Source organism: Anabas testudineus, chromosome 15, assembly GCF_900324465.2.
Source record: "Anabas testudineus chromosome 15, fAnaTes1.2, whole genome shotgun sequence".
Lineage (NCBI taxonomy): Eukaryota > Metazoa > Chordata > Actinopteri > Anabantiformes > Anabantidae > Anabas > Anabas testudineus.
In genome coordinates, this window is record NC_046624.1 from 14127546 (window position 1) to 14147092 (window position 19547).

The 19547-nt window shown below is 39.4% G+C and overlaps 3 protein-coding genes across 5 annotated transcripts in view; 1 reads left to right on the forward strand and 2 right to left on the reverse strand.

Annotated features, from left to right (window-relative positions):
* LOC113158773 (protein bicaudal C homolog 1) overlaps positions 1-5007 on the reverse strand; it is a 48646-nt gene extending 43639 nt beyond the window's left edge. The window contains exon 1 of the mRNA XM_026354987.2: positions 4609-5007. Within this exon, the coding sequence (XP_026210772.1) occupies positions 4609-4801 (193 nt within the window). The 5' untranslated portion in view covers positions 4802-5007. The remainder of the gene's footprint in view (positions 1-4608) is intronic.
* Positions 5008-6593: 1586 nt separating this feature from the next.
* On the reverse strand, positions 6594-9134 carry LOC113158774 (ubiquitin-conjugating enzyme E2 D4-like). Its single transcript, XM_026354988.1, has 7 exons — positions 8977-9134; positions 8486-8549; positions 8348-8379; positions 7952-8029; positions 7664-7769; positions 7042-7135; positions 6594-6940 (listed from the first exon to the last, which is right to left on the reverse strand). Exons 1-7 carry the CDS (start codon positions 8998-9000, stop codon positions 6895-6897), a joined length of 444 nt encoding a protein of 147 aa, XP_026210773.1. The 5' UTR covers positions 9001-9134; the 3' UTR covers positions 6594-6894.
* Positions 9135-12324: 3190 nt separating this feature from the next.
* Positions 12325-19547, forward strand: part of rgs7a (regulator of G protein signaling 7a) — a 42140-nt gene continuing 34917 nt past the window's right edge. For 2 of the 3 annotated variants that reach the window (XM_026355944.1, XM_026355946.1), the window contains exons 1-2: positions 12325-12486; positions 13462-13581. In XM_026355944.1, coding sequence (XP_026211729.1) covers positions 13504-13581 — 78 coding nt within the window. In that variant the 5' untranslated portion in view covers positions 12325-12486; positions 13462-13503. Of the gene's footprint in view, positions 12487-12579; positions 12643-13461; positions 13582-19547 lie in introns of those variants that run through there. The other variant, XM_026355945.1, reaches the window with a different exon arrangement.

The window sequence follows — 19547 nt, forward strand, 5'->3', positions numbered from 1 at the left end:
AAGTGTTATTTTGTGCACAATCTGTAGCCAACATAGATATTTAAAACAACTCCAAGCATTAGCATGTTCCACACAGAGGCTATCAGGTGATGTACTGTGTACCACTATGCTGACGAAATTACAACTACATAATGAAAATACTAGTGAAAACCTTGCACTTTCTCATTTCCATGTGCAACAGTATTTTCCGTTCTAAGACAAAGCTACCCAATAATAGTCTGTGGTTCCGAGCCGGAAAACAAATTAGTTCAATGAAGAAAATGATTCACTTGGCCTAATTGTAGGTTGTTGTCGCAGTTACTCAGCAAACATGTTGTTACAATGTGTGCACACACTGGCCCACCAGGAGGCTATGCTCAGTCGCAAGCACCACAAAAGTCTCATCACTAGCCTGAGCAGGGAAACATACAGCAAGAGCTCTTCAAATCGACCTACAAACTGTGAAATACATAGGTGATGTGTGCTTACAGAACCTTGTTGCACATGCAGACAAGCTACTTTTGTTTAATCAAAAAAAGAGAAGATGGTAGCGCTTTCCCACGCTTGTGTCTGGTGTCTTAATATGTTTTTTAATGAAAAAAGGTACAAAAGTTCTCTTGCACTGTTCCCTATATACACATAAAACTATCTTTGAAGCTTTTATGTCTGTGTCAAGATCCTGAGCCATTCCACGGTGCCAACAGTACAACAGTAAACCCAGATGGCCGTCAGGGTGAGATTTTGTTGTCACTTTACACTCTATTGACTGATCTAAGCCTGGGAGCCTGCTTCCCTGCCAACATGAAAGACAGTAAATTTGTAATTGCCAAGCAAGAATTTCCATTTTCTCCTCATGCGGGTTGTGCCAAAGTGAGTGAATAAAATATGGCTGATTCAAAGTAGTGGGAAGTTTAAGTGTGCATGCTGGAATTTTCCTCAGTGTTGAGTGAGACATAGCACATGATGCTTCTGGGTCATCTTTAATTTCAAGACTTGATACAACTCTTGACTATATGCCTCTATACCACTTCATCCCACTCTGACCCCTTTCCTGCAGCTTATGAGTGCTGGCAGGTTTATTATTAGGAAAACACCTCACACTGATTAAAAGCCAATATACCTGCTGGTCTGGCCATAAACTCCATACACTCAACAGAAAGACCACAGCTGGTCTGTCTGGCACATCATTCAGTTACTGCAGTTTACCTGGTGCCACACAAAACACTTTCAGCACAAAGGTCATAGTTAATGGTGGACTAAACAGAGCCGTTTCCAATATTCTGATCCTCTCGTGTATGAAAACAATGAAGATGAAAAGAAACACAAAGACCCCAAAATAACTAACTGAATTAACATATGTATAAAAATGTCAACTAAAATATGACCAGTTTCATAAAAAGTAAATCATATAGCAGAGCGCTACATGTACATCATCCTTCTGAAACTGAGCCTGAAAAATGTTCTACTGTAGGTATTATAGTGATTTATCAGTTGTCATCTCTCATACGGTCTAAGCCAGTGATTTAATATTTTAAAACTCGATTCTGTTTCTGAAGAAGTGACAACTTCCTGAATCCTTTCAAATGGCAGTATCTTGCAGCCAGACGGGGGGAAACTGGGAGCAGAGAGATTTCACTGTACTGTCACAACTGTTCCATGAGGCAACACAGCTCACAAAGGCCAGTGCACATCTCAAATGAGGGCTGACTTCTTATTGCCCCTGTAGTAGCAGAGAGGCCTCCATAATTCATTGTAAAAGTTCAACTAGCCAAACTCTCAGCCAGGAATTCCACGAGAAAAGCGCAGAACCTGGTAAACACACAAGCAGCAGACTCATTTACAGGAGCATACGTTCTAGCTACCGTTTACCAGCATCACACCATCATCATCAAAAATCAGTTTCTTAACAATGTACTGAGATTAAAAAAAAACAAAAAGGTAAAACATAAAAGGACTGATCAATATAGTCTGATTATCGTTTACTGAATCAAATTGAACTGGAGCGGTTTAACTGAATCAGTGCACCAAAAATAAAACATGACAACTCAATGTAATATTTCTCAACTCTAGTATACATCGGTTTCGTGAGTGTTTATAGACTAAGGGGGTTAATCCATTAATCAAGAAAGTAGGTGTCAGATTATTTGATGATGAAAATTATCAGTTGTAGCCATTTAACTGTCCATATTAATATTTTTTATAATGTTTATGTCTCTATTTAGTTGCTTAAATGGTTGTTCACAATTGAAAAAATAAATAAATGTTCCTGTGTTTTATACCAAACCCCGGTTGTACATGGAGTAAAGTACAAGGCAGGAATGTGTTATCCATAAGAGAGAGAATAAATAAGAGAATTTACAAACACACAATCTACAAGTAACTGTACAAATAACAGTAATCTGTAGTAATCTGAGTTTTAAATGGCCAGTCTGTCAAATGTCTGTGTCTCTAAAATACACATGTAATGTGTAGTCGCACATACAACGTACAACCTGGATCTAACACGAAGCTGAGACACTCAGATGTGCTGTCTGGGAGGTAATCACCGTGGGATTTGACCTGTGGCTCTTTGCTAAGGGGTCAAGCACACCTAATCTACCAGGAAACAAGAGAAGCTGGAGATATCGTGTCAGGTAATAAAACACTGACTAAGAATACATTGGAGTTGACATTAAATTATTTCATTCTGGTCCCAACTCTGGCTTTCCAGAACACCCTGTACCATGTCAAAATCTACAGCTCGTCCAATCCAAACACAGCCAGATGTTACAGATCTTTGACCAAAGTGGATGAGACTAAAAGAGCTATTTTATTAGGATCTGAATTTACACCTACAGCTACAGAGCAAAACAGAGATGTGGATGTCTGATCCAATGAGTTCTAATAAATCTAGACCATGACTGTAGCTTTTTCTACTTATAAGTGCATCATGTGCAAAAGTCAACAGCTGCTAGAATTGTCCACCAAGAGAAAAGCAAGCTAAATAAGATGGAACCAGGCATCCAGGATTCCTTCTGAAGACTGAGGACGATAGCCAAATGACATACATGAGCAATGTCATCCGTGATGTCATGAAGCAGCAACTGAGAAACAAGATGACGGCATAGATGAGACCAAAATATCCAAGTGTGAAGCGCAATAAACTGGATAAATTAGGCATGACACTGAGGAACACTGCATGACGTGGCGTATGGTATGTCTGGGATATTCAGATTTCGGGCTGGCCTCTGGTTAAGTTGTTTTCCTGGAAGGGTTGGGGATGACATGCAGCTTTAAGGAATGTACTTTGGAGCAAGAGAGAGCAACCAGGACATTCTCTAGGGGAACTACATGCGTGCGTGCGCCTGTGTGTATAGGATGAAAGATAAATATACTCCAACACCAGCTGCTCACCGAGGATTCCTCCAAAAGCGAGTCACAATCTTCAAGCACGACTTAAATGTTACCGATAAGCAGGTTTCACTGTAATAAAATTTAATGCCAGATGCAGTGCGATTACCCCCCCATAAGATTCCTCCTAAGGGTCTGTTTGGCTGCGTCTCAGCTCTGACGGTTCATCTGTGGAGCTGATGGAGCATCCAGCCCACTTACCTAATGCTATATTATTCCACACTCACGTGGTCCTAGGAGTGTGATAAATGACCTCAACCGAGGTTTCCAGAGACCTCTCAGCAGAGACTGGCCTGGCCTGGCCTCCCTTTATGAGCCTGTCATCGCTTGTTCAACTGTTCAGTGCCATTTGAACGTCACCAGAGAGGAGATCACACGCTGAATCAATTTGATCATCAAAACCAAACACGCACACAGGAAACACCAACGCGATTGTGTCCAGCAAATGAAAAAAGGACATTTGATGGATGAGATAAGGGGAGTTATGAGGCAGAATGCAATGAGAAAGTAAATAAGGTCGTTTTCTAATAAACCTTATTCTTATTCGTGTATTGTGGAGCAGCTTATTTTTTCATTTCATTATTTGTCAACTCTCAGATTCTTTTCAAAACATTTTTGTTCAAGTCTGCCAAAGCTGTTGCATCAGTTGTTTCTGCAGACTGTTTAACTGAGAAGTAAGTAAACTGCATGTTCAGGTCAATTTCAGTTTAGTCTACAAACAATAGACGCCATGGGAGTTTATGTAGCGCCAGCTGGTGGTCGGTGCGTGTTACTACCTCCACATCACGACGGGACATCACTGATCGTTCACCCACAGCACTGACCTCTCCGACCTTCTGTTCAAACTTTACTTTTGCCAACCTGTACGCCCATGTTACTGTAAACTCGACAACGTATTTCCGCCGTCAACACAGCAGTTTGACTAACTTCACTTGACGCTAATTGAAAGTCCACGCTGACTTGGCTTAATTGCCCCTAATTGATTTGTTCCGGATCACGCACATGGCACGGCCAGGTTTCCTGACCATTCCCACAAAGAGCCCCGAAGTTTTAAGTTACACATTTACATAAAATATGTGCTAAAGAGTCATTTTATACGTCCAAGATAAACAAAAGGCCGTCGAAAGGCTGCTGAAGCCTCAGAAACGACAGACGTGGACTGGATAAAGCTGGAAACCCACTATAAAGTACAAATACTCAAAAAATATCACTCATTCCCACTTAATTACTCTTTTTTACCTAATAACATAACTTCCAGCTTCTTGCGGTCCACTCGAAATCTCTCCTCAGTCCACTCCGGATCTGGCAGCGGATGTGGTCCGCTCAGATCCTCCTCTGATCCCGGGAGAGGAGAGTCGGCGCTGCGCTCGCTGTTGGATCCCTGGTCCGACTGCTGCAAGTATCCGCTTAAAGTGTCGCACTGGGCAGCCATTGCGCTGCACAGCAACTTCTCCAGTGGCCACTGCGTTAGGTTCAGAGTGAGAGTGAGCTGAAACAAAAGCCTTCAACGTTTGGGAACTTTATCCTCCGTTTTCCCCCATTAGGCGCACGTCTAACAACAGCCGGGCGCGCACTGGTCCACTCGCTGGAAGGACTTTGCCGAGTTAACGGAGCAACACAGCGCGCACGGCCAACATCCCAAGCAACTCCTCGGGAAAGTTTCACGTGTCATACTACAAAAAAAAAAAACGGGACTCCTCCCAGAAACACTTTTTTTTTTTTTTTTTTTGGAGCATCTACTTCCCCCTGGGTTCCTGACAAGTTCTCCACAATCCACTGGTTTCAGTTGGTGTTTCTGTGTCACCCCATGAGTACACAGTTTATCTGTCTCACCCATAGCAAACAAAATCAAATATTTGTTGTTATGAGCTGAAAATTATATTTAAGAATCAATGTAAAAACACTAGATGTAGTCTCCCAGTGTGGCTGCCAGTTTATAATAAAGCTCCATGTAACCGGTTTATAGGTTTATAAAGGAAACACTACACATCCTGAGTGTGTGTAGAAGGAAGCAATACAGGAAATGGAAACCAAAACAATGTGGGGCAAGTCTGCATCAAGAAAAAACACAGAGCTGTAACCACCTTAAAATAAAAGATGCTGTGTACATGCTGATACTGAATAAAGTAAATCAGATACAGGAGGTCGTCTATGGTAAAGTATGACTTGGTAAAATATACAACAAAAGGTTTGCAAACCACTGAGGACACGTGACTCTGGTTATTCTCAGGATCTGGCACATGTCACAGCTAAAGGCAGTTTTCTGTATATACATTTTTAGTTTTAGCCCAAATGGTTTCCAGAATTTTTCACATTTTACATTTGTTCACATTTGTTCCAGTGTGTTTGTGATTTGTGCTCCGCGCCAAGAGGCCGGCGGACCAGTGATGTTTTACCACCATCATTATCTTTACTCTTCAGGAGACCCCATGTTGACAGATGGCGCTGTCATTACCATACAAAATAACCACAGAGCTGCAGGGTAATGTTTCCCTCTCACTCCATTTCTTGCTGATTTGCAATGAAAAACTGCATCATTTGAAAATCTGGGATTAAAGATGGAAATTACCATGTAACTTAAAACTTTCAGCTATCAACAATCTAACTATGTAAGTACTGTAACATAGTTGATGTTGGTGACAGCTGAAAAGCCAAGGGCCAACATTTCAGCTTCTACATGGACAAGAAAAGTGATCACTTTAGTCGGCACCAAAACAAGGTCTCATCACAGGAAGACCTGCACAGATTAAATACGTGTATATCTGTCTTTGCATTAATATCAGGTGGCAGAGAGTGTTTGCAATTTTATCTGAAGGAGAAATAAGCTGCTGTAAAAAAAAAAAAAAACTACTTTCCCCATTTAAAGCAACTGTGCTGCAACAACCAGAGGTGATTAATAGGTGGTTGGATATTAGTGGACAGGATTTTTCTTCTCAGCTTCCTTTCTTTGTTAAAGCAAGACACTATTTAGCAACCCAGTCTGAATTAAATGTAACAAATATTAAGTGGATCCAGGAGAGAAAATGTCTTATGTAAAAAGATTGGACAGTAAAAGTAAAGGCTACCATCTAGTGGCCACGTGAATAATAAAAGCCTCTGATTTGTTAACTTGTAGGAAACAACACTGACCCAAACATTCATAAGTAACAGAGATAGTTCATATTTTCGTTCATATTTTCAGTTTGACCAAATAGTGCAAAGAAACACACTGAAATTCACTTGTTGATTAATAATTTTAATGCAAAACAATGCAAAATAAATTTAGTACAGTCTTGTACAGTATAAATATCTTAGAAGCAAAATACAATCAAGCCCTCTCACCACTGCTAATATCTCAATAATAACAATGCAGATTTCAGGAAAAATAAAATACAGTAAATGCAGCTTATTCAAGTCTGAGTAGAGAAAGTGCTTCAAGCGTAAAAAATACCTCAACTATAATCAGTGTGGATGAGCAGCTGAAACAGAACTCTCACATTCTGAGGTGTTCAGAGATGCATCATAGTTTTTGAAACCCCCAGTCCTTCACATTGCATACCTCTGAGTCCATTCCCTGGCTAACTTATTGTACCTAAAAAAAAAAAAGAAGAAAAGAAAAACCAGGGTTCCTGAAGAATAGTTGACTCATTGATGTTTTTCCCATCTGGCAAATTCTTTTGCTTTCATACTCACTTTTGCCTGTCTGCTTTGTAGATGTGTGCGATATCTGGGACCAGTGGGTCATCTGGATTTGGGTCACACAGCAAAGAGCATATGGACAATAACACTAAAAAAAACAAAAAAAAACAAATTAAGATGTGAATAAAATTATCAACCTTCTTTCATCATGCATTAAAAAAGTTAAAAACAAATGGATGTGCTTTGACTCTGACTCAACAAACCTTTATATCATAGTGCATTAAGGTGCATGAAAAAAAAGTGTATTTTTAACTTTTATTACAGATGCTTGAAAGCCACACCTTCCCTGGCCGCTCCTACAATTATACTGAACAAAACCTACAATTTTCAAGGTAACAAAAGCACATGGGGTGCAGAGGTTTATTTTTCCATAGTGAGTCATTAAACTCCAATTACCCATGTTCCTGGAATGTTTAGAAGAATCCAGACACAATGACCGTAACTTTACTACAACGCTACCTTTGGTATTTTGTGACATACCCATCTTTGACATATGACATTTGTCAAAACATATATGTCCCCAATTGGGTCTTTAAAGTAAATGTTAATTAGAAACCAGATCATAGTGCCACTGTAATTTTGTACACTGTGCAGTCAACATGTAAATGTTAGTTACCTTTCGACACTGTAAGTGCAGGCGACCACTGTGACCTCAAGATGTCAAGGCAGATGCTACCATTGCTGTTTATGTTTGGGTGATAAATTTTCGTTGTGAAGGCAACCTGTGGAAATGAAAGGGAGAATTGTTCAAATATTTAAAATTTGGTTAGATCTTCTGTGTAACACTGTATTTAACAACTGTTTTCACTACTGAATGTCTAATATACAGAGTATAAGAACTGGACAACATAAATATAACAAGGTGATGTACATTTGAGCTAATCAACCTCTACAATAAACTTACCTTTGGTGGTTTAAAAGGATAGTCAGTCGGGAAATGAACAGAAAGGAAGAATACTCCTCCATGATATGGGCTGTCATTCTGAAATGGGTAAATTATTGTTACTTTTTTCCTACTGGCTAGTTGTGGAGAGAACAACTGTACATTTATATTATAATTATTTGCCTTTAATTTGTTTACAATTTCCTTTGTGTGTATTGAGACATTATGATATTTCCTTGTTTCAATAGTGCCATTGACTTCAGTGAATAACACTGCACTAGAGTGTGCCAGTCTCAGGTCTCCATACAGAATAGAAAGGGCAGTAAAGTCAACATAAAACACTATTGTCTAGAGATCCAGAAGCAGCTTGGTTTAAAAAAAAAAAACATCCAGGAAACTAGTCCAGAAAATACTCACTGGTCCTGTGATGGTAGCTTGCCAGTGAAACACTAAAAGAAACAAAGATGAAGACACAATCTGTGAGACAGCAGTGGCAGATTACAGAATAAAAACAAAATAAAGTAAATTATGAGATTATAATATTCTCATACTTACTGTCCTCCCCTACAGGTCCAGCTGAACATGAAGCTGGTGGGTCCCTCTGCAAGTCATTTAACTCCTGTAAAAACAAACAATTTAAGAACACTGTAGTCCCATGACTATAAGAAAACCAACATTTACTTTCATTTAAAACCGTAAATTATTCCCAAAATAGTGAAAAGTAGCCAGAACTGACTGTGAAGTGCTTTCGCTTGTTAATGATATAGGTCAATATTAGCTGGCAGCGAAGTTAGCTAATTTAAGTGTTCATCTAACGCTAATCCTCTGTGAAATGTCGTTGGCATTAGCATTAACAATGGACTTGCTGGCTGAAAAGCTGAATTTATTACCGAGAGTAAAGTTATGTACTAAATGCTGTTGACCTAATCGAGCATGCTAGCTAGGTTAGCAAACATGCTATCAAACTATGGTAACGCTAGCTAACGTTAAGGACACATTTCCGTAGTTTTCTGTTGAATTAAACCGAGGATTACGATTACTCTTACCTTCTGTATTCTTTTCAAAGCCATAGCAGATCTTTCGGGCGAGGTGACAGAAGCTGCGGTGTTAACTTTGACAGCTGTGAGCTACAACTCCTCTCACTTTATCTCGACTCGGTGGTATTTGTTTTGAAAAACGGATTTTCTTTTGTTTCCGTGTTTTTTGTTCGACGACGAAGAACGGGCCGGTGCATTGTGGGAGTTGAAGTTTTTAAGCAACCCACTTAAAGGGACAGTACACATTAAAAAAAAAAACAATAAAAAAAGAAAAACAAAATGGGCACAGCTAAGTTTGTGAAAATAACTCTGTTAAGAAAACCCATAAAAGAAAAAATGTATTAATGGGTTGTGATATAATGTTGCGGTTCATGACATCCATTTAATATCGCACCTTACACCTACTTCACATATCTAAGCAGAGACTTGCTATAATATCTGCAAGTCTCTGCAAATCTGTGGGTATAAGTTAGACATTACACCAGACAAACAACAACTAATTAAAATAAAAATTAAAACTGCAGATGTTAAAACTGCATGCCTTTAGTCTGTTGCTGTGGCTTGAATCACTTAGATATGAGCTTGACTATTTAGGCCTACAGCATTTGAGATAATGTCATTCTGTTTGCCCAATCACTCTTCTGACTGCTGTTTGACCTTTAATTAACAGATGGGACTTGAATTGGACGAACCTTGACAAATTATATGTTGATGGTTGGAGCCCAGGTTATTACAGTCAGACAGTGAAATACTGGGTAACCCGACCTTATGTTGCATTGCATTGTTCTTTCTGGTGTATGACAGCTGTAATTGTCATTCTGTAAACAGGGGAGCCTTTAGAGGGGTCAGGGTGAGGGAAGATGGGTGGGTGGCATCATCATGAGGCTAAATTATTGGCATATAATAACAAGGTAAAGCAATTTTGTCTGTATTATATCTTTCCAAAATCCCCAAATAATAATAAAGGAAATAGAAGTGCAGCAGTGAATATAATCAGCAAAGGGCACAAGAGACTAAGGACGATTGTTTAATTTAGATTTCAAAGTGGCTAATGTTGGGATGTATGTAGGTTCAGTCTATGTGCAGCACAATCACTAAATCCAACATGTTGTTTGACTTGAGACACTGACTGCTTCTAAAACCTCTAAGGGGCATTAGGGTTTATATTGTTCAAGCATATCAAAGCTGTATTTGATGCCTGTGTAAAGATGTAAGAATGGCTTTTGCAGTAGCATCCTGAATAGATTTGCTGGGGTCTAGTGGTCTGCTGGGAAAACCACGGACCCACTGCTAAAGTCCACTCAGTTGAGATTAAGACATGAATGAGTTTCTTTAAAAATGTCTTTGGGCATGAAACGTTTAATTGTTGCTACTTGTAGATGATAAAAGGCTGATGCAAGTATTGCCTCGATGTGGCTGCTGAGGCCCAGATCTGAACCCATTATGACACCAACATTTCCAGTTCTGTTTTTAGTCTTGTAATCCAGTTGCATCCATGAAGTAAATCTACAGTAGTTTCCAGGATTAAAGCATTGTAGTGATTGACTGTCATGACTGAAAACCTTCTACACAACCTAAACCCATGGGAAACTTCAGTGGACAGCCATATTCCTAGAAGTATTTTAGGTGTAGTGATATCAGATGTTGCGTTAGTTTGTCACAGCAGAGCCAGATACCGTTCCCAAACCTTGAATCTGCTAAAAGTAAATTAGGAAAATACCTTTGAGTTGTTGATTTCATTAAATTAAATTGATCTATTACCAATATATTTATTTTTTATTATCTTTCTATTTTAGTATGAAACGTTGAATGTTTTGAAGACCGGTTTACACATTCAGCTAAAAAACTACAGATGATGATGAAAGTTAAATAACACAAAGACCAGCTGAAATATGAGCATTAGCCATCACCCATTATCCCCAAAGGCTGTAACATGTATTGCTGTTTCACTTGGTAATTCATTATTCTTACAAGTTGTTATAGAGCACTTCCACGATGGTTGGACACTACTGTAATTAGGACGCCGTATCTCAGAAACCGTATGAACTGTAGTCATTGCAGAGCAAATAATATAAACATATAGAAACATACAGTACAAAGGGAGAAGCGTCACATCTGTCATCTTTCACGCCTGTAATGCTTCATACCTCACAGACAAACATGACAGCAAATTAAGAAATGTTATTTATAATTTCATTAACTTATCTCTGCAGCACTGATCTCGTGTCATTTGGAAGAAATGTTTATAAAATACAAGTCCAGAATTTAAATTAAATGCAGCTGAACTAATAAATAAATAAAACGATTGTATTTCATTTATTCACAATGCAGCTGTCTAACACTGAGGTTTGTTTATTATAAAGCAACGTTTCAGTTGCAGTTTTGCACTTGTTTGAGTTGATAACAACAACTGTGCCTCAGTAGCATATTCATGTTAATGATTACGTTCTGATCATTTGAGTTAAAATGGAAACTCTGCCACCTCAATGAACTAACAAGGCACATGTAAACTAAGAAATAATTCTGAAAATATGTCAGGACTGCTCTAATGAGAGTGGCCTGGCAACCAGATCCTCATATACTGTAACACTACAGAGTCTACAGAGTTTGGTATGTCATTAGTGGTCATGGAGAACCAGCATTGTGTCAATTTATTCATCATCAGGAGAGTTTTTACTCAGAGAAGATTTGGGGGTCGTCCATAGGTTTTCAAAAATAATGTCACATGAATTCTGTAAAATGAGAGTGATGTGAGGACCAATCAGACCATTTACTAGTAGAATTATAAGTAAGAAATATTCTCTGTCACAAGTTAAAGTCCTGCATTTAACTTTTAACTTTAAAGCTTGTAAGCATTAACAGCAAAATGCTCGCAAATGCTTACATTACAACTATTATTACTAATTTATTAGGAGTATAGCTTTTTAATGTGTGCTGGTGCATTTTACAGCACAACAGTGCAAGTATAGTTTTTAGTGGAGTGAAATGAAAGGCAAAATAAAAATAAAATACTCATGTAAAGTGTAAGTACATCAGAGCTGAAGTTACTATAAACTGCTGATTAGGGCACATTGAGCACGTTAAATGCTTGTTATAGGTTCAACATTCAGTATCAACATACTGCAAGTCTGCTCCATCCCGTATAGCAGCACCAGCAGTAAACCAGCATATACATCACTGCAGTACAATTTGAGCTGAAAAAAAAAAAAAAAAGCTGCATGTCTCCAAAACGGGTTGTAATTTATTCCTTACACACGATTGGCCATAGATCGATGCGCGTACTCGGCGCTCGGAGGAGGCGCGCTCGGGCTTCTGAGCATCGCTTGGAGAAGAGGAGAGGAGAGATAGAGACAGATAGCTGAACCACACCAAGTCTCCGCCGAATGCCTGCCTCTTCACTCCGCCAATGAATAATCCTCGCATTCCTATGTCTGCCAGTTGACACGCTGAAGGCGAAGGACCACGCTTTCACCTCTGCACGGATTCAGGAGTCCTACAGCGGGCTGCGCGCTTTTTCAGGTGAGCCCCCCTCCCCTCCCCTCTCTCCTCCGGTGACCGATGCCGCTGTGTTGTCTGTGTGTTTACGCGCTACGCGTGATTAAAGAAGAGAGACGATAACGGGCGCGGACGGTTTTCGGTAGCTGTCCAAGGTGCTGAATCGGGAAGTGCATAGTGGTAAGAAAAACAGTGTAGTAGAGCTGACGGCCTCGTGTTAAGAGCAGGTTACATGACTTCGCTGTTTGCATGCTATGAGCTATGTAGTGTGCACACTCAACCTCCCAAGGATGTCGTGTGGATGCCACAATGGGACTCAGATGATTAAGCTGTAACGTGCACACGGTGTCCGTGACATTCGCACAGTCTTGCACGTTTTGACAATGGCTGCTGTAGCCGAGTGGATGTGTCTAAGCTTCATTGTAGAGTAGCCTACCTCCTCCGGGGACAGTGTGTTTTACTGCATTTACTGTTGACAGTGCCCGGGTCCTCACCTCACTTTATCTCGCTGTTGCAATCCTACTATGCTTTTATCCTGGGTGCCACGCAGGACGGGAGAATTGCGGCTGAATAGTCGGATGTCAACAAACACTAAACGGTTACCACTGTTTCAGACATTGATTTTTGGACACAATTAATCCATCTGAGAACGAGTGATAGCAGTCCTGCAAGGTAGCTCCGTGGAATAATGCTCTTCAAGTTGAACTTTTGGCTCCTTCACTGGGAAATTCACATTTTACCAGTAAACACACACTGTGCAAAATCAGCCCCTTTCCTAAAAAATGTCCTTGTGAGACCTTGTGAAATGTGAAAATATCCATTCTAGCCAAATAGGAGCTCTGTGCATCTGCTCCATGTAGGAAATGTCAAATATTTTGAAAAATGATCCAGGCCAAAAGTTATGTAAATTGTTCTCTTCTCTTGGCAAGGTAGGGGCAAAGCACGTTCAGGCTCCATTGTTCTTTTGATGGACCAAAATATCAATTCTGTCCACAACAGGAGCACCTGACATTTCCTGTGGCAGATTTACTTGACTGGATCATGGCACAGACAAACAGCAGCGGGCAGGGGACCAACGGGGTAGCGGATGAGTCCCCCAACATGATAGTGTATCGAAAGGTAAGGCAGCTGCTATTTTTAGTCTGCACGTGTATGTGTGGATTTGTGAGCGTGAGCGTGTGTGTTTCTCCTCTTGCATCAATTTACTTGACGACGAGCTGTGCCATGCAAATTGCTAATCCTAATGGCAAGACAGTGTTCTTGTGCTATGGTTGATTTAGGCTCTTAATGCTACATCGGTTTAATGACAGAATGAGGAGAACGTGCATTTTTCTCTGTCAAAACATCTGTGACATGTAACGTAGATTCAGCACATACTTGCACGCACACGTTCAGACACCCTGCTACACACAAACAGTGAAACATGCTGACGTGCGGCACATGCATTTTCTAGTTAAACCATCAGCTGTTATTGATGATATACTGGATTTTAAATTACTGACATTAATGTAACCAAAAGGAAGCCAAAGGCTTTTAAAGCATTGCTCATTACCCTGGAAGTGGTGTACTTCTTCACCATTAAATCTGTTACTACATTAGAGAATTAGAGAAAGGGAGGGGAGTGAAATGTCCCACTGCTGAGGCACCTTTATCCCGCACTGCTCCAAACATGAAACAGATTCATGAAACAACTATCCGTGGGGAAGTTAACATTTGTTTACTTTGACGCTTGAGGTCCAATTATAGTTATCTTATAGAAGCTTTAACACCTGTTGTGTGAAATATAGATATACTGCACGAGGGTGTGGGCACTGATTTGGCTGTTATCCTTTTTATCTCACTGAACAAAAACAGACAAATTTAAGATTAACCTACAACTGAGCCATTTTGAAAATTTGCTTCTGGTGCCATCAGGAGAGGCTTCTGTTACTTGGTGACACTGTTATTGTGTAATACTACTTTTTTCCTGATCTGTTTTAGTATAAACCAGCTTGTATGTGCATGTGATTTCTTGGGCACATAAAATCCAGTGTTGAAATCACTTAGCCCAGGTTTTATTCTCCTTTAATAAAGTCCAGGCCTATAGTGTATCACAACAGAGCAACAGCAGCCATATGAACATGAATGTCTCGTTGCTTGATATGAAGTGTAACGCTTTGCTTCGCTCTCACATGTGCCGATGAAGCGATCATTTTCTCATCTTACTTGTGGATGACTCAAGCATTGAGTGAATTTCTTCATTTCATTCTCTTCACCCCTCAGCGAATGCTCCCATTCCATCTGCGACAGCTTCTGCACACCAGGAAGCGGATACGCTTAGCATGATATCATAGATTGATGGTCTTTTATAGCACTCAGTGTGTTAGGTAATATTACTGCCAGTGTGGGACAAGATTTGCTGGAAGTGCAGCAGAAAGAAGCGTTCGCTATTTTCTAAGACACAATTTCCAGGATCTTCCAAGCACAAGACAACAAGCTTTGTAAACTAGAAAGTAGGCCAGATACCGAGGACAATGGAGATGGATGGATGTTATTGGTTTTGTCATTCCTTGTAAGTTTTATTGATGGAGACAGTGGAGGAAGTAATGTCTTTTATTTAATTACATTTTAATATGAAACTGTATCAACTATGCTAAGGCATGAAAACTAGTTGCATCCTGTATAAAATATTGACTTGAGGTCTTTCCAGCTATTCAGTTACACATGATGGCTCTTCCTTTCTCCTGCTATTGATCTAACAGTCCTGTTTCCTTAAACCAAGTATGCAATTTAGGAAGAAGTTGTATATATATTTTGTAGCATTCACCTAAAGCAATCAACAAAACAATAAATGTTGTTTTTTGTTTTTTTAAATTGAAGAGTTTGCTGTTTTTAGACTTGCAGCACTGTTTGGTCATATTAATATGTTAATATCCACTTCTTCACTTTTCTCCACACATCACACACAGCTTGGGTCTGTGCACTGACTGACCTAGATACACTGCAATATGACAGTTAAGGCAACAAGGATGAAATTGGAGTGAGTTTCTGAATTGGGTTTAATTCAAACTGCAATAGTAAGAGCATTGTCTGAGCTGAAAGAGTAAAACATTTTATGCATTGCATCTCTTGTACATCAATATCGTAAATACACAGTGGAAAAGCTTTTAAAATGTTAATATTACGCTATCATATCTAGTCAAGAGTTAACAATGTGTCAGCAGTGTAGAAGTAGAAGGATCATATAATGTCAACATAAGGAGTTTTAAAGTTGAGGGCAGCAGATAGTGGTTGGATAGCCTTTCCACTGGGAGCGTAACTATATCCTTATGCTCTCAATCTCTCTGACCCATCCACCCCTCCAGTCCTGTCATTAAGGCCTAATGAAAATGGATGGTTGAGCTGAGGTGTTGACTTGCTGGAGAGAAGTCTGTTCTCCTCAAGGACATATGCACACAAGCACCTTCTTTGAATGCACGTATAGATGTTTCGAAAATGGAAACTCACCAGTACATCACACACTTCAAAAAGCCATGCAACATGTGCAGAAACTCATGTACAGTACAAACACACACAGCTGGATTTGTGATGACTGATTTAGTGACACAGTCGGTTGAGAAACCTGGAAATTTCATCACTTACTACATGAATCCAGAGAGTGTATCCCACCTCTCGCAACAATGTCAGTTGAGAACGGCGGCTTCGGCACTGCTGCAACCCTTTAAAAGATTAAGAGCTATAGCTAATGGATGGATGCATGAATGGAGGATGTGAATACAGGGAAGACACTAACACGTCTTGTCAGGACTCATCCAGTTCATCAAGAAATGCCAATAAAATGTTCAGTGGATAGATTGAATGAATAGCCATAAAAAGGCTTTATGATGTCTCAGTGTTCACACATGAACCATGTCAGGCTTCTATCATCATGTGTAGCAGAGTGTTCTACATTGTATGTGAGTTTTTTTTATGCACCGCAAATGATGCTGTGATGCATGTGTGAGCTTGTGTGTATGCTGTATGTAGGGCGAATGTTGCTAAAAGAGAGTCCTGAATTTTTTATGGAAGCCTGAAACACTTCTGGTGAAGTTCACAGTCACTCTGCACGAGAAGAGAACATCTTCTCTCATCAGCCACTGTTTTATGTGCGATTTTATGTGTTGATTGTGTTTCTGTCTGTGTGTGCATGTACGCATCTGCGTGTCAGCATGCAGACACAAGTCAGCGGGAAGGGAAAGAAAAGAAAACTAACATATGTTAAAATGATCAGATATAATATTCACTATACTGTAGATGGACAGTAAAATATTGATGTGTTCTCCATGTTCACTTCATCCACAGAAAGCGAAAAACTACACTACTCACCAGTCTTTTACAATTTGATTTAGTCAGTAAAAAATCTAACAGAGATGTAGACACAGTTACCAGTCTCCCAAATGAAAATCTGTCTCTTAACAGACACCTCATTCTCATATCTCTGACACACTTACCCTTAGAAATGGCAGTGATTTGGCTGTTCTCCATTGCAGGTTTTGTGTTGTGACAGAGAAACAGTGACGTATGTCTTGATTGGAAATTTTCATTTGTTTCTCTCACCACATAAAACTGAGGAAGCTTTTCAAAACAGTGTTCACCTCCACCAGTTGTTTAACAAAGTGAAAAGAGTTCAGGACTGAAAAAATTCCAATACATTTCAAGAAAACAACATACATTTTAAAACACAAGAAAATAAATAATTAGAATTCACTTTTATGCAGTATAATGTAACGTCTTCTTTGGTGTTGAATCTGACAGCTGAGGCTCCGGCCCATTTTTATTTACATCTGTGCAGCTGACAAGCATCCAGTAATTGTTCTTCCAGCAGCCAGTTTGGCTCTATGTCTGTATAGGGCCATCAATCCTATACTGTATGTTTACTGTTTTTTCTGCACTGGTTTTTCCATTACACACACACAGCATTCTGTCACACTGTTATTATCTTTAGTCAATGTAGGAGAGTAATGTTTTATACTCTAATGCATTATGCCAATGTCAATACTGTGCATCTTTGAGGGATTTGTTCTCCGGTGAAGCTTGGTCTTTTCTGTTTTAACACAAGATGCATAAAGAGTGTATGTTGATGTTGTTGTTCTTGCGCGGGGCCAATGTCAGACAATGGGGAGACACAACCTCACATTAATAACATATAATAATAAGTAATAATAATAATAATAAGTGTAATTATTGTCACTTTTGTGTTGTTACTTCACAGTAGGCATACAACTAACACAGTAACTGAAATGTATTTTAACTGTATTGTATATGTAACTGGAAGTTTGTTTATAAAAAAAGTTTTTGGATAAATATATTCAACAAATAAACAAATATTACACGATAGGTCATAGTTAAAACTTTGACTACATTTAGTCTGTTATCATATTCCAATATTTATGTATCAGCTAACAAAGTTTTTTAGCCTGCTCTCGCTGTAAAATAGCTTTTCCTTACAGTATAAAAGGAACTAGGAGCTAAGCTTTGAGAATATGAATGGTCACACCAGTCAAAAACATGGAATTATTATTATTTTGTGTTATAGTTTGTGTTAGTGTACACTGTGTGTTTTCAGCTCTGGGGAACTCTGTCCTTCACACTTGATGTTGCACTGAGATTTGACTCAGTAATGAAGTAATGAACAAACAGAAATAACAAACAGGGCAAAGGTATTAGTGCGTGCTATTGATTTGTCAATTGATTAAATGGTTGTGTACAAGAGATCATTTTGCAGGAACAAGACTTTCACTCTCCTCTGCATGACTGTAACACAACAGTAATACAGCATTGTTAGATGATGCAGAACTGCGGCCATTATTAATACAGAGAGTCGTGTTTGACACTACCACAAATTCAGCAGGGATCTTTTCACTGGAGAGCATTTTCCAATGTAGGCCTAATCTGCATTTGTTAAATCTACCCTATACCAGTCTGGCCTGGTATCAGAACAATTTCCCAACCATCCTACATTGTTCATGAGTCATAAAGCAGAGGGAACTGAATACATATTCCGCTTTTTCTCAGTTAAGAGCCAGATTGAAGGGTTCTTGTACTGCCTGTCTCCCTCAATCTGCAATCAGAAGATCAGTAAGACCGAGAGAAAGAGGGGACGAGGGGGTGAGGTGGGATGGTCTATAATTGCCAGATCAGAGAGAAATCTTTGTGTGTGAAGTATGGCTCTTTGTATGTCAGCCTGCCAGCCAGGCAATTTCTCTTCTGTGTGTATGAAAACATGCGTGTTCTTCTCTGTACACAGTGTTGAGGGAAAGTGTGGGTGTTTGGCAGACAATTTGGAAAATTGGCATTTATGGCTTTGTTCTAATCCATTTTGCTTGTATTTGCTGACGTCAATACCTAAACACCAATTAGAGGGGCTGACAGTGGTGACACATGCTATGTTCAATGTTATAGTTCTGGTATCTCATCATGCTACTGGGGGCTACAATAATGCACCATGGCATAGTATAAGTGACACGTTACACAAATACAATGAGCAACTGGAGGCGTTCTACTAATCTATAGGTCAGATTAGTAGTTAGTCAGCATTAGTGGCATTTAATGTTGACGTTCAGATAATATGCATTTAAATCCTGTAGCTTTTTCTGCTATACAGTAGATGATCTTAGGCTGAGTGCTAGAGCCATTAAAATGACAGTCTGCAGCTGCATAGCGATGAAACATGCATCCTGAACTTATCTCTAACACATTCGCTGTCAAAGTTCAGCTATGTTCGTAGTTCTGCAGGAAACTGTAGAGTGGATCCATGCTTTGGAAAATACGTTTATTCTCTTTCTCAAGGACAGATAAGAGTAAGATATCCAAACCAATCTGGACCTCGGAGATGTTTAGCTTGTTCTAGCCATAAAAAACCGGAATCAGTGCAAAAAACTTTTCCAATATAATGAAATCAACCTACCAGCACCTCTAAAGTTCACTTATTAATATGAACTGTAACATAAGACTTTACAGAATAAAAGTTAATGTGTTCATTATTAAGCTTTAGTGGTGCTGCTAGATTTTGGTACCTTTGTACAGAGTCATACTAACTGTTTCTCCCTGCTTTCCGTCATATGCTA